The sequence below is a fragment of the Musca domestica genome, unplaced genomic scaffold, assembly GCF_030504385.1.
Source record: "Musca domestica strain aabys unplaced genomic scaffold, Musca_domestica.polishedcontigs.V.1.1 1154, whole genome shotgun sequence".
Lineage (NCBI taxonomy): Eukaryota > Metazoa > Arthropoda > Insecta > Diptera > Muscidae > Musca > Musca domestica.
In genome coordinates, this window is record NW_026712146.1 from 10,228 (window position 1) to 30,873 (window position 20,646).

General features: G+C 39.1%; 1 protein-coding gene across 1 annotated transcript; it reads left to right on the forward strand.

The window, feature by feature from the left end:
* Nucleotides 1-544: 544 nt before the first annotated feature.
* Nucleotides 545-9,342, forward strand: LOC131807183 (uncharacterized). The gene is made up of 2 exons (XM_059132220.1): nucleotides 545-665; nucleotides 7,346-9,342. The coding sequence occupies exon 2, from the start codon at nucleotides 7,348-7,350 to the stop codon at nucleotides 8,770-8,772; it is 1,425 nt and encodes a 474-aa protein (XP_058988203.1). The 5' UTR covers nucleotides 545-665; nucleotides 7,346-7,347; the 3' UTR covers nucleotides 8,773-9,342.
* The last annotated feature ends 11,304 nt before the right edge of the window (nucleotides 9,343-20,646 follow it).

The window sequence follows — 20,646 nt, forward strand, 5'->3', positions numbered from 1 at the left end:
TGCAAATAAATAAGCAGTGATCTGTGATTTACATTGTTGTTGTGATTGGTGCTTTTGTGTTTTTCAACACAAAAGAGAATTCAAATTACAATAACAACATACTAGTGGTTAGTACAACAACAACAATACGATCACATATCAGTGCTGTATGCTTGTGGTTGACTGACTTGTGTTAGGTAGTCAGTAACCACCACACCGTGTAATAGGTGTGTTCATTACAAAAAGTGAAAATTGTTTATTAGGTCCGTTCGGACCAAAATTAAAAAATATTTTTTTTTCAAAAATTTTAATTTTTCTTAAAAGTTTTAACGGTTCTGTTGGAAATTAACTATTTCGTTAATGAATTCACCCTACATTCGGTCGTTTTGTATTTTGCTATAATAATATTCGTTATTATATATTATAAAACGATTTTTATATACTTTTTTGAATATTTAAATATTTATAATAATATTTTATTCATTCTTGATTGCGATTTTGGTTTGTAACATTTTTGGTCCTTCGAGCCGGATACGGGCTTTCCAGCAACAACAACTAATCTGGTTCCTTTTTTATTCAAAGGGTTTGACTTCAACAGCAAACAACCATCATCAACTCTCGCATCATCTGAACACTCATCTTCATCATCATTTATTTTCATAAATTCATCTATACATCACTAAAAGGTACGTACCGTCATTTTTAGTGAGCATACGCGAGTGTTCAATAAAAAAAATATTCTCAAATAAAATATTAAATTCAATACAAAAACAAATACAGCGCTTAACTACGGTCGTTCGTTTCGTTTGCTTAAGTGTCCGTCCGTCGGTAATTCGCTTTTTCGTAATTTCCAACAGTGCCGGTTTCTCATTGTGTGTAATAATTCTCTTCAAGAATATTACACTCATAATACATTTGCACATATTCGCTCTTATTTACGATATACGCGTAAAAAGAAATAAAAAGTGTGGTGCAAATAAATAAGCAGTGATCTGTGATTTACATTGTTGTTGTGATTGGTGCTTTTGTGTTTTTCAACACAAAAGAGAATTCAAATTACAATAACAACATACTAGTGGTTAGTACAACAACAACAATACGATCACATATCAGTGCTGTATGCTTGTGGTTGACTGACTTGTGTTAGGTAGTCAGTAACCACCACACCGTGTAATAGGTGTGTTCATTACAAAAAGTGAAAATTGTTTATTAGGTCCGTTCGGACCAAAATTAAAAAATATTTTTTTTTCAAAAATTTTAATTTTTCTTAAAAGTTTTAACGGTTCTGTTGGAAATTAACTATTTCGTAATGAATTCACCCTACATTCGGTCGTTTTGTATTTTGCTATAATAATATTCGTTATTATATATTATAAAACGATTTTTATATACTTTTTTGAATATTTAAATATTTATAATAATATTTTATTCATTCTTGATTGCGATTTTGGTTTGTAGCGTGCATTTTACAGTCCGTGCACCCTACATTTGGTCATAAATTCAAGAAAAAAAAAATTTACAGATTTTTTGCGATTTTTTGGGTAATTTATTCTTGTTTTTTAAATTATTTCTTTTCGGAAATAATTTTCTCGTGTATTATTCAATACACATAACTTAATTTGCAGTATTCTTCGATACATATAAACAAAACAACGTGTATTATTCGATACACAGTGAAAATATATACGATTTTCACTACATCGAGAAAGAGTATTTTATATTTTTTCTCATTTATATCAATTGTTTTCTTTTTAAAGCTTCGCTTAAAAAGTAATATTCTTTGTTTTGGTGTTGCAATTGTTAGTATTCGCTAACAAATAAAATCATTTACTTGAAATTTTGAAGTTTCTATAAAATTGAAAAACATTTTGTATCCATTTTACTTGATTTTCATCCAGTAAAACTTTTTTGATTATTCAAGATGTCACTTTCTACACTTGATTATTTTATCAGATCAACTGATGCTATCATTCAATTCGAAAGCAGCTTCAATGCTCTTCGAGATGAAGATCTCGATATTTACATTCTTGAAGTTCAATCTTCTGAAGCTAAGTCGCTTTGGGATAAAGTGAAAGATACGTATGACAAATGCCTTACGTCAATCAAACTTGCTGGCGAGGACCAAGAAACGGACCTCGAATCAGCACAAAGTAAATATAATGCTGCATTTAAGGCATATGTCAACGTAATTGCATCAACCAATAGAAAATTGGATCAGCTTCGTGCTTCGCAAAAGCCCTCCAATTCTTCTTCAATCCAATCTCTACGTTCAAACTCTGATCATTTATCCCAAACAAATCCTCCTTCGAATTTGAATTCCAACTTCTCTAGTACTCCTAGAAGAGATGCCTCCCATCCTGATGATATTCTCTCGTTGTCTGGTGTTTCACACCAAACGGGAAGGTCAATTGAAGTTTTCGCTTCAAATGACAATGTCATGCATAGTTTAAATCTTCCGCCTTGCGATATTGATGTTTTTAATGGTGACTTTCTTTCGTGGCCTACATTCAGAGATCTTTTTTCGGCGGTTTATATCAACAACAGCCGCCTTAGTAACATTGAAAAACTATGTTACTTGTTGAAAAAAACTAGTGGTGAAGCGAAAGATGTTATTTCAAAGTTCCCTTTGACGCATAGAAGTTTTGATTTAGCGTGGCAAGCATTGAAGGAGGCATATGACAATGTCCGTATATTAGTTAACAATCAACTTAAATTACTTTTTGATCTTCCGGTTCTTGACAATGAGTCATCTTCGGGTTTAAAAAATCTTCAGCGGGCAATCAATGGATGCATATCGGCTATGGCGATCTACGACGTTTCTACGAACGATTGGGATCCCATATTAGTCTTTTTATGCATACAAAGATTACCTAAAAACACCGTCTCATTGTGGGAACAGACGGTCAAAAACAAATCGGTATTGTCATCTTGGAAGGATTTGGATCATTTCCTTACGGAACGGATTCAAACCCTTACGTGTCTCCGAGATATTCGTGGCATAGATTCCTCTAGAAATCTGAAAAGAAGGTGCGAGCTCATTTTACGAAGACAGCTCCTTCTGTTAATTCTTCTCATGGTCCTTCAGGTAGAGTGTGCGTTCTTTGTCCGAAATCTGTTCATCCTTTGCGTTTGTGTCCAGAATTCAACAAATTATCAGTAGAAGGTCGCTTTTCAGTACTCAAACGGTTCAATTGTTGTATTAATTGTCTTACGATTGGTCATGAGGTCAAAAAATGTGTAAGTAAACATAACTGCGGCAAATGCAACAAGCGGCATCACACTCTTTTACATCGTGCGATGTCCAATACTGCATTTCCCGTTCCATCAACGACTTCTCCGAGGTCGATTTCAAACCAACCTTCTTCCCAATCTAGCAATGCGAATCCAAATCTTCCCTCGACTTCGTCAGGTGTATCGCACTCTGCCAATAGGCAAGTGTATCATATTTCGCACAACAAAAATGTTATTTTAGGTACAGCAATGGTTCATTTAATTCATCAAGGTATAACATACCCTGCTCGTGCCTTAATTGACCCAGCTTCTGAAGCTTCCTTCATTACTGAAAACTTACAACGTCGTCTTGGTATTTCTACTACGTCGACACAAGCTACTATTTCTGGCATTAACCAAACCTTCTCCACTACATCAGGCAAATTGTGTTCGTTATGCATAGGTTCTCCTATCGATACATCAATATTCATGGAATTGTCAGCATTAGTGGTTCCCGCTATTTCTGGCAATTTACCATCTTTTTCACTTGGTGGTGACTTAATTTCCCGTTTGCCAAATATTCGTTTGGCTGATAGAAATTTCTATGAATCTAGATCAGTTGATCTACTCCTAGGCGCTGATTTATATCCTAGAATTCTTCTTCGAGGAATTCAATCCAACATTTTAGGGTCATTAATGGCTCAAAATACTGTTTTTGGCTGGATCATTACTGGTCCAATTCCCTCTTCCAACATAACGGTATTAACTACCACAATAAATTATTCCGAAGATAATCTTAACAAGACACTTCTTCGATTCTGGGAATTGGAAGAACCCCCAAAGCGCGCAATTCTGTCTCCTTCGGACAAGTTTTGTGAGGAAAATTACAAAAATACAACGTGTCGGGACTCAGATGGCAGATATATTGTCAAACTTCCCATTATACCAGAATTCTCAGGTCAGCTTGGTCATTCCAGGACCAATTGTTTACGTCAATTTTTCCGTAATGAGGCTTCCCTCATTAGAAAACCACAAATTAAAACCATGTACGATGGGGTAGTCCGGGAATATTTAGAATTAGACCACATGAGACTGGTTTCGACTTCGTCAGCAAGCTCTACGGTTTGCTACCTACCTCACCATCCGGTTATTAATCCGGATAAACAAACAACTAAATTGCGTGTGGTTTTCAATGCCTCAAACAAGACTTCTAATGGGAATAGTCTAAATGATATTCTTTATGTCGGCCCAACTCTTCAGTTGGATTTAGTCCTCCTTATTCTAAGATGGAGACTTTTCAAATTTGTTTTTAACTGCGACATAACACAAATGTACAGACAAATTAGAGTAGATCCTGCTCACACCCCCCTCCAAAGAATTGTTTTTCGGGATTCTCCCAACAAGCCGGTTCAAGATTTTGAACTTCAAACCGTAACATTCGGAGTAAATTGTGCTCCATATCTTGCCATTCGGACCTTACTGCGATTGGCCGATGACACAGAAAATGAATTTCCATTAGCTGCACATATCCTTCGGAAGTGCATGTACGTAGATGACGTCTTAACCGGCTATCACGATTTGGAGACAGCGCACAAATCTAGAGACCAACTAATTGGTGCTCTATCTTCCGCAAAATTTGAATTACGTAAATGGACAGCCAATGATCGCAGTATTTTACAACCACTTCCTTCAGATCATCTTTACGACGCTCAGCTTCTAACTTTCGTAGAAGCTAGCAGTTCAAAACCGCTGGGTATTCGTTGGAATGCACAGCTGGACCATTTTTATTTCAGTGTAAACGCGCTGGAACATCGGTCCAAATATACTAAGCGGGAAGTTTTGTCAACTATCGCAAAATTATTTGATCCAGTTGGATGGCTAGGACCAGTTATAGTGGTCGCAAAAATAATTATGCAACGTATCTGGCTCGACAACATTGGGTGGGATGATTCGCTTCCGTCTTCGACGGAACGTGAATGGCAGAAATTCGTTGAATCCTATCTTGACGTCAATTCGATTTCTATTCCTCGTTGGGTCCAATATTCTCCGAATTCCCAAGTCGAACTTCATGTCTTTTCTGATGCCTCAGAAAAGGCATACGCGGGGGTAGCTTACATTCGTGTTATAGATTCAAATGGCACCATTTTCACAAATCTTCTATCATGTAAAACAAAAGTAGCTCCGCTCAAATCTATTTCTTTACCTCGTTTAGAATTATGCGGTGCAGTGCTGGCATCCGAACTTCTAAAAGGCATTCTAAACGAGATTGATATTTCTTTTAACAAAATTTATTGCTGGACAGATTCAACAATTGTGCTTTCTTGGCTTCAAAAAACGCCATCAACATGGTCTACTTTCGTAGCAAATAGGGTCTGTCGTATTCAGGAGAATGTTGGGCAAAATAAGTGGTTCCACGTTCGGTCTGAGGACAATCCTGCAGACTTAGGCAGTCGGGGGCTTTCTCCTTCGGAGTTGGCTTCATCACAAATTTGGTGGCATGGGCCACAATGGCTAGGTCTTGATAGTTCAACTTGGAATATTCAAAACGTTTCGCTTGATACTGTTGTCGAACTTCGCCCAGTTAAAAGTCATGTAACTTTTATACAAAACTATGAAGATATCTTAAATCGATTCTCTTCCATAGATACGGCGCTCCGCGCCATTGCATGTATTCTAAGGTTTTTCCATAATACACATTCAGCTCATCGAGGCAAATATCAGTTTGAAGGTTCCACCCCCACTAATGCTGAAATCCAAGCAGTCAAATTCCGTCTGGCTGCTTTAGCTCAAAAATCATTCTATTCTGAGGAATACTATGCGTTACTACACAAAAAGCCACTCAATTCGAAGAGTTCAATTTTATCCTTAAATCCATTTCTGGATGAAACAGGGGTAATGCGCTTAAATGGACGCCTTGCACAGTGTCCAACTCTTTCCACTTCTGAACGTCATCCAATTTTGTTACCATACCATAGTAGATTCGCAGAACTTTTGTTGGAACAAATTCACATAGAGTCTATGCACGGAGGAAACCAATTAATGCTTCGCATTCTTCGTCTGGAATATTGGATTCCTCGTGCTACTTCGTTGATTAGAAAAACCATAAGGCACTGTAAAATATGCATTTTAGCGAAAAAACGTACATGTACACAAATCATGGCATCTCTTCCTCCGGAGAGAACTATTTTGTCCAGACCTTTCTCTACTACAGGTATCGATTTCGCTGGACCATTTGATATCAAATCCTTTACAGGTAGATATTGCAAAATTACAAAAGGTTATGTTTGCGTTTTTGTGTGCTTTTCTACGAAAGCAATTCATTTAGAACCATCTTCTGATTTATCCACGGAAACATTTTTAGCAGCCTTTTATAGGTTTATTTCACGCCGTGGATGTCCCAAGACTATCTTCTCGGATAATGGTACCAATTTCATTGGTGCATCTCGAGAGTTAGAACGAGAATTCAAACTTGCATTAAATGACATCCGTAATAAACTTCGTTGTAAATTTCAATACCAGGAGCTTTCCTGGAAGTTTAACCCTGCCGGAGCTCCACATATGGGTGGACTCTGGGAAGCTGCTGTCAAAAGCTTCAAAACTCATTTTAGAAAAATTACTAAAAATCTTAAATTTACATTTGAAGAGTTTTCGACAATACTAACGAGAATAGAAGCTTGTTTAAATTCTCGTCCTCTCTGTCCTATGAATGATAGTCTTGATGATATGGTGGCGCTTACGCCTGGACATTTTCTTGTCGGGTCTCCAATCCTTGCTCCCCCAGAGCCTATCATAAACGAATCTCCTTTGGATATCGTGAACCGGTATCGAAAACTGAAAGCGCTCTCTCAACAATTCTGCCTTCGGTGGAAAGATGAATATTTAAAGAGCCTCCACCATCGCTATAAGTGGAAATTTCCGCAACGCGATATTCAAACGGATGATTTAGTAGTTCTTCGACATGAACAACTACCTCCCACTTCGTGGAAACTCGGTCGCGTCGTTAAAGTCTATCCGGGAATCGACGGTCATGTTAGAGTCGCGGACGTGAAAACGGAAAACGGTATCGTAAAACGACCCGTAGTTAAGCTTGTCATTCTGACCGACCAAGAATAGATAGTTGTTCTCTCTTCACTGCGCCATCTCCATTTTTTCGCAGATATGGAAAACTTGAGCACGATGGCCGCTTCCCTCCCAATTGTGGATGACAACATCCCAATGTCGGATGAAGAGAGAGAGTTTGAAGACAACAATGTGGCTCCTTTAGGATCACAAGACTCGGCTTTTAAAGAGATTATAGAAGCTCCTAATCAGGAGTCTGCTCCGGGTCTTCAAGCCTGCCAAACCAGCCCATCGGCTGACAAGAAGATGGTTGCTTCTCCTCATCGGGAGAATAGCACAGCAACTGTGGCTCTCCCCAGCACCGCATCGGTTGTCTCTCCTCATCAGGAGAATTGCACGGCAACTGTTGTGACCAATCCGGGATTTTCGTCCCAAATGGCGGTTGACACCCTTCCGGTACTTCTGCCCAATATCGAAGAAGTAGGACCCGCTTCTCCTCATCGGGAGATTGCACGAGCTTGTTCTGCTTCAACTTGGACTATTCCTTCGGCGTCTCCCCATCGGGAGCTTGCACACGCCAGGGATGAACAACCTACAAATAGTACAGCCACAATTCCTTGTTGTAATCGACCAGTGGCAGGACCTAATCGTCCTCAGGGTCCGAAATGCCTAATGTGTATGCAGAGGCATTTCTTGAAGGATTGTCCTGATTTTCACAAGCTTCCTTGTGAGAAAAAGATTCGTTTTGTGGTCCAGAATAACTTCTGTTCGAATTGCTTGACTCGGTCCCACATTCTCAGAGATTGCTTCAGTATTCGACGATGCAAGAAGTGTGGCAGTAACCACCACACACTTCTTCACTCCAACCAAATATTACATGGAAAAGTCCGCCCTTCGGGTAGTAGAGACTATACGTCTCGTGCATTTAATTCGTCGCCCTCGTCCAATTCAATTTCGTCCGCTAAAATAAAGACCTCTGCTAAACGTCCGTCTGTTCGCTCTCATCCGATATCGTCCGCCCCTTCGGGCGCCGTCCGTCCGATAGTTCAGTCCATACAGCCCATTGTGACTCTGGGGCCTACAATGGTGGTACAAATTGTTCTTCCGGACCGAAAAGTACCAGTTCGAGCGCTATTGGATCCTTGTGCTGGACATAGTCGAATTTGCTCAACGCTGACTAGTAAACTCCAGCTCAGCTCCTTAAACGTTGGCCAGGATTTGTTCTGCCAACTGACTTTACAGTCTTTTCACGACCAGACGCAGCTGCTTCGTGTATCCGCACTAAGCATGCCCTTGAGACATGTGGTCACTCCTGCGCAATCTGCTCCAGACCTAATAAAGGACCACTATGCTGGGATGCAACTAGCAGATCCCGAATTCTACAAGTCCGCTCACATCGCACTAATTCTTGGTCCAGATGTGTACCCGAAGGTGATAAAATCTCAAACCCATTCGAGCCCAGGGTTCCCTTGGGCTCAACTTACTATCTTTGGTTGGGTGGTATCCGGTCCTTGCCCACTGTGAAGTTGCCCGAGATGATCGGCCTAAATCGAGACCCATGGTCTAAAATTTGTTGAAGGCAATCTTCTATTGCCTTGATGGTTCATCGACCATCACTTGTTTTTGAAAAAATTGAAAAAAAATAAATAAATAAAAAAACTGAATAAAGAATGCTCAAAAAATTGACGGTTATACCTTTCATTTATTTGTATTTTAATCTTTAGATCTAAGCATTATTGTTGTAACATACCTAGATGTTTCAAGGGCGGCGGTAATGTTTAATTTACAATTAAATCTAAGCCTAAAATGCAACTCGTCATTATTTCTAATAATTTGCCATCATACCATTTTATTCAACTTTGAACTTTCGTTCAAAGTTAGCGATGGCAAATTCTAACGAGTATTATCTGTCAATTTGCGCGTCTCTTGAGACATCTTGGCTTTCTCGTTGTTTTTTCTTCACTTGTTTTACGGATCTTCGTCCTAACAACATCGCTGCAACACCAATTGTACAAAAAGGTAAAATTATATTAGTTATTCGACTAATATAATAACATAATAAAACCGCCAATTTTTTAATTTCAAAAATATTAATTTTACCGTGTTTTATTTCCTTCTTTTTATTTACACTGCTCCGCAACAGAAATCATACGGTTAATATTGTTGCTTAGTCGGTCAGCCGCTTGGCACACATATAAGTTAAGTATTTTGGGTATTTGTATGGTGTTGTTACACCTTCTTTATTCCAGTTCTCTTATCAAACTAACTTATTAAGATACTTAAAGCTATGAATAAACTTATAATTATTGTTTTCTACTGCTGACTCTGCGCCTTTTTGTGGAGTATTATATTGCAATACGTTGAGTAAATGCTCGTATGTTTGGTGTTGGCTAAGCAATGATGATGAATATAATTGCTGACACTGTGCCTCGTGTGGAGTGTTGCATTGCAATATTATTATAGTTCGCCATCGTTTGACCAAAGTATTAGGGTGGGACAATGGAGATTGTGTTAACTCCTCCACTACTTAAGTAAGGGCCGTCCTCGGGTCTTTTGTAGCTATCAATGACAGCTTCAATAACATCGCGTTTTACTGTTCGTCTTCGACACAATTTGAATGAAAAATAAAGACTGATGATTAAAATAATGCTTATAAGTCCAGAGACCGCTGGACAGGTTAATGTCCTGTTCTTCACGACATCGATGTGTTGTAAGTTTTCAAAATTTAATCTTTGAAGATACGGCAGGCTCAATATCTCTTGATGACTTGTGATATTAACTATAGTAGATAAGCCGACGTCGGTACCATCTTCAGTACCATCTTCTGGTTTTTGTATATGGAGTCATTAATACTGATTTCATCTTCAAACGTAATCAAATATGTACCGGTAATTATTATTACGGTTCCTTCTGGGTTTTTTATAGTGGCTCTGTTGTCGTTTATTATCATGACGCCATCATCGACAATCTCCAATGGTTCAAGATGACTTGGTCTTGTGCTGCAGTGTGCTATAGTACCCGAATGAAGCTGTTGAGCACAAGTTGGTTGAGAATATTCTTGACAAAATGATGAAGTTAGCGTTGAGGTACAGTTTCCTATTGCAATTATACGATTTCCACAATTAGTGACGCTGTTGGTTTCAGCAAGATGTAGTATTGTGCCATTATGTTGGACGGGGTGCATAATTATTTTCTTATATACTGATTTGGGCTTGGGATATTTAATAAGAAAATGCAACAATATTTCGTATAAATACCCTGTATGAATTTGTTCAGGTTTTGCGTTTCCAATAATTTTGTTGACAACATCTGTTAACTTATTTATCTGATCCTGTGTTTTAGAGTTGATTGAAACCTGTTTGTTAATTGAATTTATAAGTTACTTCTGTCGAAATTTCTGTTCCTCAAAGTCGTCAAAATCGGGAGTCCCCGCTATTATTTTTAGTGCTGTTGCCAAGATGTTAATACTTCTCGCGTGTCTGTGGTGAACATACAATGATTGTAGAAGGGAGCGTATTTGCTTAATATCAGACTCGAGTATTTTCACCATATGCGAGGAGGGGAAATGTTCCATAAGTTTTTCGGTTTCGTCAACAATTTCCAAATATATTGTCCGATTTGATGTATGTCGTAAGTAGTCAAAGTCCTGCCAAATTATAACATCCCCATCTTCAATCGGTATGTAGTCGGAGCCAGAATAGTCAATTAATTTTGTGGTAAGGGGTCTGATAAGCAACATCATCAAAGTCCTAAAATTTGTTTAAAAGAGTTGTTAATTATAATCGGATTATACAAATTTTGAATTATTTTATCTTGTCCTTGTGGACCACCCTCCCTCTAATAAGAACCGTAGTTCCTAGATCGGCTTCTATTGTTTCTTCAGAGTATAACGGGGTCAATTTGTTTCCTAGCCTTTTGTTGTTTTTCACTAGTACGGACTCACCAACTTCACATGTTCTATTTTGCCTGGAGGCATTGTTTCTTTTCTTTTGAAATTTTTTCTTTAATTTCCTCCCTTAATTCGGATGAGGAAAATTGGAAAATATCTATCGGTCGTTTGTTGGTTATTGAGTGAATAGTCCGATTATATTTTATGGTTGCTAGTAAAATAAGGTCAGGTTCGTTGTCATAGTAAATATTTTCCGTGTGTTGAAAAAGATTCATTAGTTGTATAATCGGGCCTTTTAAATCTATTATTGTACGAGATGGAATATGTTGAACAACCGCAAACTTTGAAAATTTATCGATGCATGTTAGAAAAAAATTTTTATCCGTTGAAAATACATCGAGATGAAGCATTTCGCCTACGTAAGATGGTGTTGGGTTTACCCCAAGCTCATGTTTCATAGGGTGTCTGTCGTATTTAGCACTCGAACAGATTTTACAATTTGTAGCAATTTCATTTGCCAACTTTGCCATTTTTGGAAAATAATAATCAGAAAGTATCTGCTTAACATTTTCCTGGGCTGCCCTATGGGCACGGTTATGTTCGATGGCAATAATTTCCCCATGTTCATTTTTATCAAAAATGTCCTGAACAAAATTTTTGCAGTGCCAAAATTTAGTAGCGGGAAAGTATCTAACCAATTCATGCTGAATACAGGCTAAAGTTGGCAGATCGCAATGCATTGCATTTACGACATTTGGATTGATCACTGATTTTTCTTCGTTTAGAAATTTTTCCCTGCTTGTGAAGTCAATCATATGTCGAGTCTTCTCAGTAAAGACAATAAAATTTCTTTTAAGTAGGGCGTCCGCCACATAATTCTCCTTTCCAGGTTTATAAATAAATTTGGCATCATGTTCGTCAACAAATGCTGCCCACCGTTTTATCTTAGCATTCGGATTTCTATCAGAGACTGAAAATGTAAGTGGTTGGTGGTCTGTGTAAATATTTAAATAACTTACTCCATATATAAAATTCCTCAATTTTTGAAGAGCCCAAACAATAGCTAAGAGCTCTCGCTCATTAGTGGCATAGTTTTGCTCTTTATCGTTAAGGGTTCTGGAAATCATGGTGATTGACCTCCCCCCTTGTGAGAGAACTGCTCCCAGACGCAATGAAGAGGCGTCTGTTGTAAGATCAAAAGGTTTTTTGAAGTCAGGATAAAGAAGCATAACTTCTTCAGAAGCAAGGATTTCCTTTAATTTTCTAAAGGTCTGCATTTGCTCTTCATTAAAATTTATTTTCACCCTTTTTGATTGAGAAGCACTAATCTTGCCGTTTTCGCCCTTTAGAATATCTGTTAGCGGCTTGGCTATAGATGCGAAATCTTTAATAAAGCATCTGTAATAACTTGCCAATCTTAGAAACGACCTTACGTTGAAGAGTGTAGAAGGTGTTTCATAATTAAGGATGGCCTTTCCTTTTTCCGGGCTCGTTCTAATGCCATTTCTGGACACAAAAAAACCGAGGTATTCGACACTTTCCCGAAAGAAATGTGATTTTTCCCGAGAAATTCTCATATTGGCACCGTATAATCTCTCCAGTACCTACTCAAATGTTTCACACGGTCTTCTTCGGTTTCAGAGAAAATAATGACGTCGTCGACGTAAACATAGCATGACTTTCCAATTTGCTCTCTCAAGACATCATCGATGGCCCTTTGGAAAATGGTGGGGATATTCTTCAGACCAAAAGGAAGACGGCAAAATTCATATTTTCCATTTCCAACTGAGAATGCAGTTTTTTCACGATCTTGTTCAGATAGTGTTATTTGATGGAAACCTGATTTAAGGTCAAGTGTCGTAAAAAATCTTGCTTTGCCAAGATTTGAGAGAATGACGGGTATTTGGGGTATTGGGTATTTGTCATCGATCGTAATGCTGTTCAGTTTCCTGAAGTCTATAACTAATCGTTTTTTGGAATTATCGTATTTATCCTTGCCTTTTTTATCAACAACCCAAACGGGATTATTGTAGGGTGATCTGGAAGGCCGTATTATGCCGTTATGCAGAAGTTCTTTTACTTCATTGTTAACAAAATCTGCTACACCCATGGGATATGGGTATAGTTTTGTATAAACGGGATCACTAGAATTAGTTCTAATGGTAGCTACAATATTCGTATTATATGGAAGTGATTCTTTGGGGTTTGCAAAAACACCCGAAATTTTTTTTATTCCTTCCTTAAATTTTTCCGCAACGATTTGAGGTATTTTCATGTCCTCAACTTGTGCAAAATTTACATTTACGCATTGTAAAAATTAAATCTTTTCGATCCCAACTATAGTTTTAAGTTCCCTACTTTCAAAATTCAACGTTGCACCTGTCTGTGTTAATAGATCCACGCCAATTGTACCATCAAACGTTGATAGTGATGGTAAGATAACAAAAATTACTATTGGTTTGAAAAATATTTATGGTACATTTTTCCTTAATTGCTGTGAAACCATGAATAGATTTCACTATGAACGGGTTGGCTACGGGAATAATACCTTTTAAACCTTTTATAGGTTTGATATAATTCTTCGAAGCCCCCGTATCAATATGCAATTTTATGATTTTCCCTGCCACTTTCCTTTCTATAAATAGTAGCAGGGAGTTGTGCCTAAAAAAGTAATCTGGTCAAATTCAAATTCATCCCCAGCATCGATTACAATATCGTCTGCTTCGGTTTCTGCCATTTGATGGTAGTCTTGACCACATCCGGACTCATCTTGAGAAATGTGATTAATTCTCTGATGTTTTAGCCCAGTGTATTTTGCCGTACCACTGTTGGGTCTTTTCACGGCCTGCCAATTTGGTCGATTTTGGAACGGCTGTGGTAGGTTCTGATTTTGGTCGTATTGATTCTGAGGTAAGCCCTGTGTATATGGCTTGAATTTAGTTGATTGTCTGAATCGCATAGATTCATCGACCTCCATGGGTTCTATTTGATTATTTTCGTTCTTGTTTGAACGATTTGAATTTCTTTTAGAAAAGTACGGATTTCTACTTTGAACATTTCCGTGAGAGAAATGTGTTTCATACTTATACTTATCTCTGTCCTCGCGTGATTTAGCGAAGTTTGACGCGAATTGGTATCTTTTCCGATTTGACTCAACCTCTTGGGCCAATGCCAATGCTGATGGTAAGTCGGATGGACGAACGGAAAATAATACATTACTTAAATTTTTTTGTGCCAGAAATGAAAACGCATAACGCATCCATTCTGTATTTTTCGTTCATACAATTTGCGACAACACTTTCATATGACATAGTGGTTTTGTTGGTAAGCAATGTCAGTTTCTTTTCTACTTCATCTGAGAATTCTAGTAACGTCATATTAACCTGACGAAGAGTGGACAACTCTTGCTCAATTAAGTAAATTGGACGCTTATCCGAATAAGTAAAGTCCAGTCGGGCAATAATAGCCTTAAAATTTAACACTGTATTGAATGAGGATAACACCATATCGGCTTGACCCTTTATTTTATTTAATTATTGCTACTGCCTGATAGTGTTTAGAACTTCCATCGTAAGGCTCGAACAACTTATAAGCTGTATGAGCAGCCTGGCGCCATGAAACGTACGTTTCATGCTTGCCTTCAAAGTCTGGTAAGGATTTTACAACCTCTAAGGACTCATCACACCGGATTTCTTTGTTAATTTCAACATCCTTATGAGGCACAAATTCAGGAGTCGATAAAGAGAATTTTTCAATGATTATGATTCACTATATAATATTTATCATACACATTTTTCCAAACACTCGATTTGTGTTATTTAATATTAATTTTAATAATAAATGTATTATTTAATATTTACTTACAATCGTATAAGTAGAGACTCCATTTTATGTTGTGGGTGTCCTCTCCGCTGATGATGTTGTCGCCGTTGTTATTGTTGTCCTCTTGTGTTTCTTATTTCTAAGCAGCCCAGACTGATTTCGAAGCCTGGTGACGCACCTTCTTTCCAAGTTTTCACTTAATGTTTTAAGTTTTTTATAAACTCCTGGAAGGACTTGGATACCTTCATCACTGATCGCATACGTACGCTCCTGTGCCTCCATAATATGCGTGCTACAAACCAGTCTAAGCGGTCAAATAGTAGTAAAGTTCAAGCGCGAAAGGTTATATCAGCTCTCTAAGGAACGATCATGAAGTTAAGAATTGTGATAGCAAACGTCGGTCCCACAATACGCTGTTGCATCGGGATGATATTACCTCGAGTAATTCAACTCCAACTTCCACCGTTACTAACAATGCCCCCAAAATTCGAGTGCCATGCCTTCGACTGCCCCCCCCCCCCCTAATTCGGAAAATTGCGCGCCATGCACATCCGCCGATGGTTTGCCCCGAGAAGCATTTTACACCGCACAGAACAAGGCTGTACTCTTAGGTACTGCAATGGTGAATATTGTTCATCTAAGCGTTTCTTTTCCTGCCAGGGCGTTTATAGATCCTGCTTCCAAGCCCTCTGTCATTTCAGAGAGACTACGAACTCGTTTGAAGCTTCCTGCGCGTTCTGCGAATGCTATAATTTCAGGAGTTAGTTGTTCACTCTTAGCCACTGCTAATAAAGCTTGTAGTATACAAATTAGCAGTCCTTTCGACCCTTCTCTGAAATTGGAAACCAACGTTTTAGTTTTGCGTGCCATTTCCGGATATCTTCCCTCTTTTGTGGTTAATTCCGACTTAAGGTAACAAATTCCCGATCTTCGCTTGGCAGATGTTAACCTCTTTGAATCTCGTCGCGTCGATCTGCTGTTAGGTGCTGATCTTTATCCAAAAATATTGTTAGATGGTTGTCGTCCCATTTTGTCTGGAGCATTGCTCAGACAAGGGTAGGTATATCGTTACGCTGCCACTTAAATCTAAGAGAGAGTCTTGCGCGAACGTCTTCAAACAATATTATCGGAATGAGAATTCTTTATTGAAGAAGCCTGAATTAAAATTAGTTTACGATCAGGTATTATCGGAATATTTAGAACTTGACCACATGAGTCCGGTACCCGCAAATACTTCAATGGATGTCGTTTCGTGTTATCTACCACATCACCATTAGGTGGAATGCGCGTTTAGATTGTTTCTTCTTCGAACTGAGTCCTACTGTCAATAAACACTTCACTAAAAGGGAAGATCTTTCGGCAATCGCGAAATTGTTTGCCCCTGGCTGGATTTGGTTGGACAACATTGCTTGGGATGATCCACTTCTGGCAGCGACTGAGTCTGAATGGAGAAGTTTTGTCGAAACATATCCGCATGTTAACTCGATTAGGATACCTAGATGGGTTCAATATGTTCCAGGATTTTCTGCTTAGCTTCATGTGTTTTTCGATGCCTCGGAAAAGACATACGCGGGGTAGTATATGTACATGTCGAGTCCCCCGATGGAAAAATCTTCTTTAATTTGCTATCGTAGAAAACGAAAGTCACCCCTTTGAAATCAATTTCGCTTCCTCGCTTGGAACTTTGTGGGGCAGTTTTAGCATCAGACCTATTGAAAACTATTGTGCGGGAAATAGATCTGGAATTTAATCAAATTTATTGTTGGACAGATTCGACTATAGTTCTTGCCTGGTTGAAGAGAACCCCCTCTACTTGGACGACCTTTGTAGCCAATAGGGTGTGTCGAATCCAAGAAAATGTTGTCAATTACAATTGGTGCCATGTTAAATCAGAAGATAATCCCGCGGATTTAGGAAGTCGAGGCTTGTCTCCGATAGAATTGTCCGCCTCCTCCTGTGGTGGAACGGCTCTAGTTGGCTAGGTAAAACTAAATCGGAATGGTCTATTCGTGATCTGGCTCCAATTAGTACTGAAATGGAAATACGCCCCCTTAAATATCATTTTGCTTTCTTTCCGTCGACATTTAAAGAGATTTTGGATGATTTTTCTTGTTTGCGTAGAGCTCTTCACTTCATTGTATACGCGTTTAGATTTATTCGTCAAACGCATCCCCGTTATAGAAACCATTACTACTATCCCACTAGACGCATTTCCTCGGCAGATATTGTTGACGCACATAATTATTGTGCAATTACGGCTCAAAAAATATATTTCGTCAGCGATTATAAGAATCTGTTAGACAAGAAGGCGTTAGATAGTAAGAGTTTGTTGGCTCCTCTCAATCCTTTCATAGATGACAATGGTGTCATGCGAATGAATGGTAGACTGGTAAATTCGCCCACACTTGCACCCTCGGAACGTTATCCTATAATTGTCCCCTATAGCCTTTGCTCTACAGTTGGTACAATATACCCACCAAAAATCTGTTCATGGTGATATCCAGTTAATGATGCAAACTTTGAGATTGGAATATTGGATTCCGCGCATGAAAAGTTTGGTTCGGCTGGTTGTTCGTCGTTTCAAAGTGTGTCTTCTGTTGAAGAAACGTGCTTGCGGTCAATTTATGGCTGCCCTTCCCCCCGAGAGAAGAACTCTTAATCGACCTTTTACAAATACTGGCGTGGTCGGTCTTGTAAAATAACAAAGGGCTATGTATGCATCTTTGTATGTTTCGCACAAAGGCAATTCATTTGGAAGCTGTGTCCGAATTGTCGACTGCTAATTGTATGTCTGCGTTACATAGATTTATTGCTCGACGTGGTTGTCCCCAGTCCATTTTTTTCGGATAATGGCCGTTGTGTCCAATGTCAGATAATCCAGGAGAAATAGTTGCATTGACGCCAGGTCATTTCTTGATTGGTGTCCCCTTGTTAGCCCCGCCTGAACCTCTCATAACAGAGCAACCATTAAGTCTGATTAATCGGTTTATGAAAGTTCAGGCCCTTGCCCACCAGTTTAGTTTAAGGCGGAAAGATGAATATCTCAAGCAGTTCCATAGGAGATATAAGTGGAAATTTTCCCAAAGAGAAATAGCGATTGACGATCTAGTCGTTGTTCGTCATGATCAGCTTCCTCCAACGTCGTGGAAATTAGGGCATACAGAAAATGTTTTTCCGGGCACCGACGGTCATGTTAGAGTCGCGGTCATGGCAGAGTAAGTGTCCGCTCCCAGTTCCACATCGATTGGACTATTTCCTCTGGTATCATTGTCAGCAAGGGCGTAATTTGTGAAACATCTTGTAGGGTCTTCTAGAATCGTGTTTGGAGTTTGTGTTTGTGAGGCGGGAGAGACGGTGAATGTGGTAAATCGCTCCCCATTGTAAATCCGCGACTCCAGACCCAAGAGATGGAAAGCGAAATATGATATCTTGGATATCGTAGCAGATTGGCTATTTATTGTTCGCAGCATACTGAACCCCTCCATGCCCTCGCGAAGGCTGGGGTGGTGACAGCTTCTATATTGAGGGATACTTCGCAACAAGTTAAGGACGGGCAGTCGGGGGCCAAATGGCTTCTAGCCAGCCAATTTCGGCAATGTCCCCGATGCTCCATTGTCTCATACCGTTGGAAGGGCTACTGCCTGCTGAACCTCTCACAGGCACTGAGGGCATGGTCTTCATGGCATAGTTCACATGAATATTGACAATGACTGGGTCTCTCATGGCGGTGGCGGGGTTTTGCGTCTGTTCTTCTTCGCAGAGGTCTTTCAGGGGATGAATAACTGAGACGTTGGATTGGTCGTATGGGTCTATTGGCGCTTCTTGCTGTTGGACGGGCAGGTAAGTTCGGGCAGCGGCTGCGATCGTCTAAACGGCAGTCTTGGTTGGGCAAGTAGGCAGCCATATCTGAAAAAAAAACAAAGGCGAGTAATAAGTTCTTTTTTAGTGAGAATCCGACTAGTCAGTCGGAGAACAATTTGCCAATTTTTGGGTCTGCTAAACTTGCTGTCCGTATGTCTACAACCCTCGTATTTTGGTCACTACCTGCATAAGTTTTTTCAATACGACCTAACTTCCATTCATGCGGATCCAATCTACCATATTTTACGACAACTAAATCTCCTATATTGTGAAATAAATTTGAGTCTTTTCCACCGATTGACTAAGCATAAATCTGTATTTGAGATGTCCGGTTCAGCCGGGGTAAGATGTTCTATTAAGAAATTACCAGGAGTCAAAAGGGGAAACGTCATTTGGGTCATCGCTAGCAGGACTTAAGGGTCGCGAGTTAAGACAGCCTTCAACTCTTGCTAAAATACATAAGGGCTGGCGATTGTACCAATCTGCCATTTGCTCTAATAATACCCTTTCAGTCTAGAAACGGGTTGAGTATCAACAGAGGACTTGAAGGAGAAATTTGGGTCTTTTTCATTAGTGAGTTGTATTCGTTGGCATATACGAATTTTTGTGCACGAATGATGCAAGATCGTTTTCCATCTTGCATTTCATCTGAAGTAAGGTCTTTTGATGAGGTGCGAAGGTATTGCCTATTTGCTCCAGTATTTTTCCATAGTCTTGGGGCATAAAGAGGAGAATTTTTTTAAGGGTCATCTCTCTCCGCGAAAGAAGTCATGAATTTTACCGTTTTTGCTTCCAAATTTGGGTCATTTGGGGTATCATATAATGGCCAATGGTCTTTTGGCATTCGGAGCCATTGAGGTCCCTGCCAACAGAGTTCATTGGTCCTCAGCTCTGCGGTTGAACATCAACGGCTCGAAATATCATATTGTTCTTTTATCTCGGGTGTTTTCATTAGTTTTTTTCCATACTGCAGAATTGAGCTAGGGCGATGTTTCGGGAATTCCTCAATTCTTCGCATTTTTTCAGTGGGAGAGTCACGACATATCTTCTATCCTTGTTCTGTATTGTTGTTTCGGTGTAGTTTTGTTCACAAAATAGGTTTTCGTCTGATAGTTTTGCTCTTTATCGTTAAGGGTTCTGGAAATCATGGTGATTGACCTCCCCCCTTGTGAGAGAACTGCTCCCAGACGCAATGAAGAGGCGTCTGTTGTAAGATCAAAAGGTTTTTTGAAGTCAGGATAAAGAAGCATAACTTCTTCAGAAGCAAGGATTTCCTTTAATTTTCTAAAGGTCTGCATTTGCTCTTCATTAAAATTTATTTTCACACTTTTTGATTGAGAAGCACTAATCTTGCCGTTTTCGCCCTTTAGAATATCTGTTAGCGGCTTGGCGATAGATGCGAAATCTTTAATAAAGCATCTGTAATAACTTGCCAATCCTAGAAACGACCTTACGTTGAAGAGTGTAGAAGGTGTTTCATAATTAAGGATGGCCTTTCCTTTTTCCGGGCTCGTTCTAATGCCATTGCTGGACAAAAAAAAACCGAGGTATTCGACACTTTCCCGAAAGAAATGTGATTTTTCCCGAGACATTCTCATATTGGCACCGTATAATCTCTCCAGTACCTACTCATATGTTTCACATGGTCTTCTTCGGTTTCAGAGAAAATAATGACGTCGTCGACGTAAACATAGCATGACTTTCCAATTTGCTCTCTCAAGACATCATCGATGGCCCTTTGGAAAATGCTGGGGATATTCTTCAGACCAAAAGGAAGACGGCAAAATTCATATTTTCCATTTCCAACCGAGAATGCAGTTTTTTCA

Bases quoted from the DNA above. Each gene is read 5' to 3' on its own strand.
- LOC131807183 (XM_059132220.1), top strand. From the start codon at position 7,348: ATGGAAAACTTGAGCACGATGGCCGCTTCCCTCCCAATTGTGGATGAC.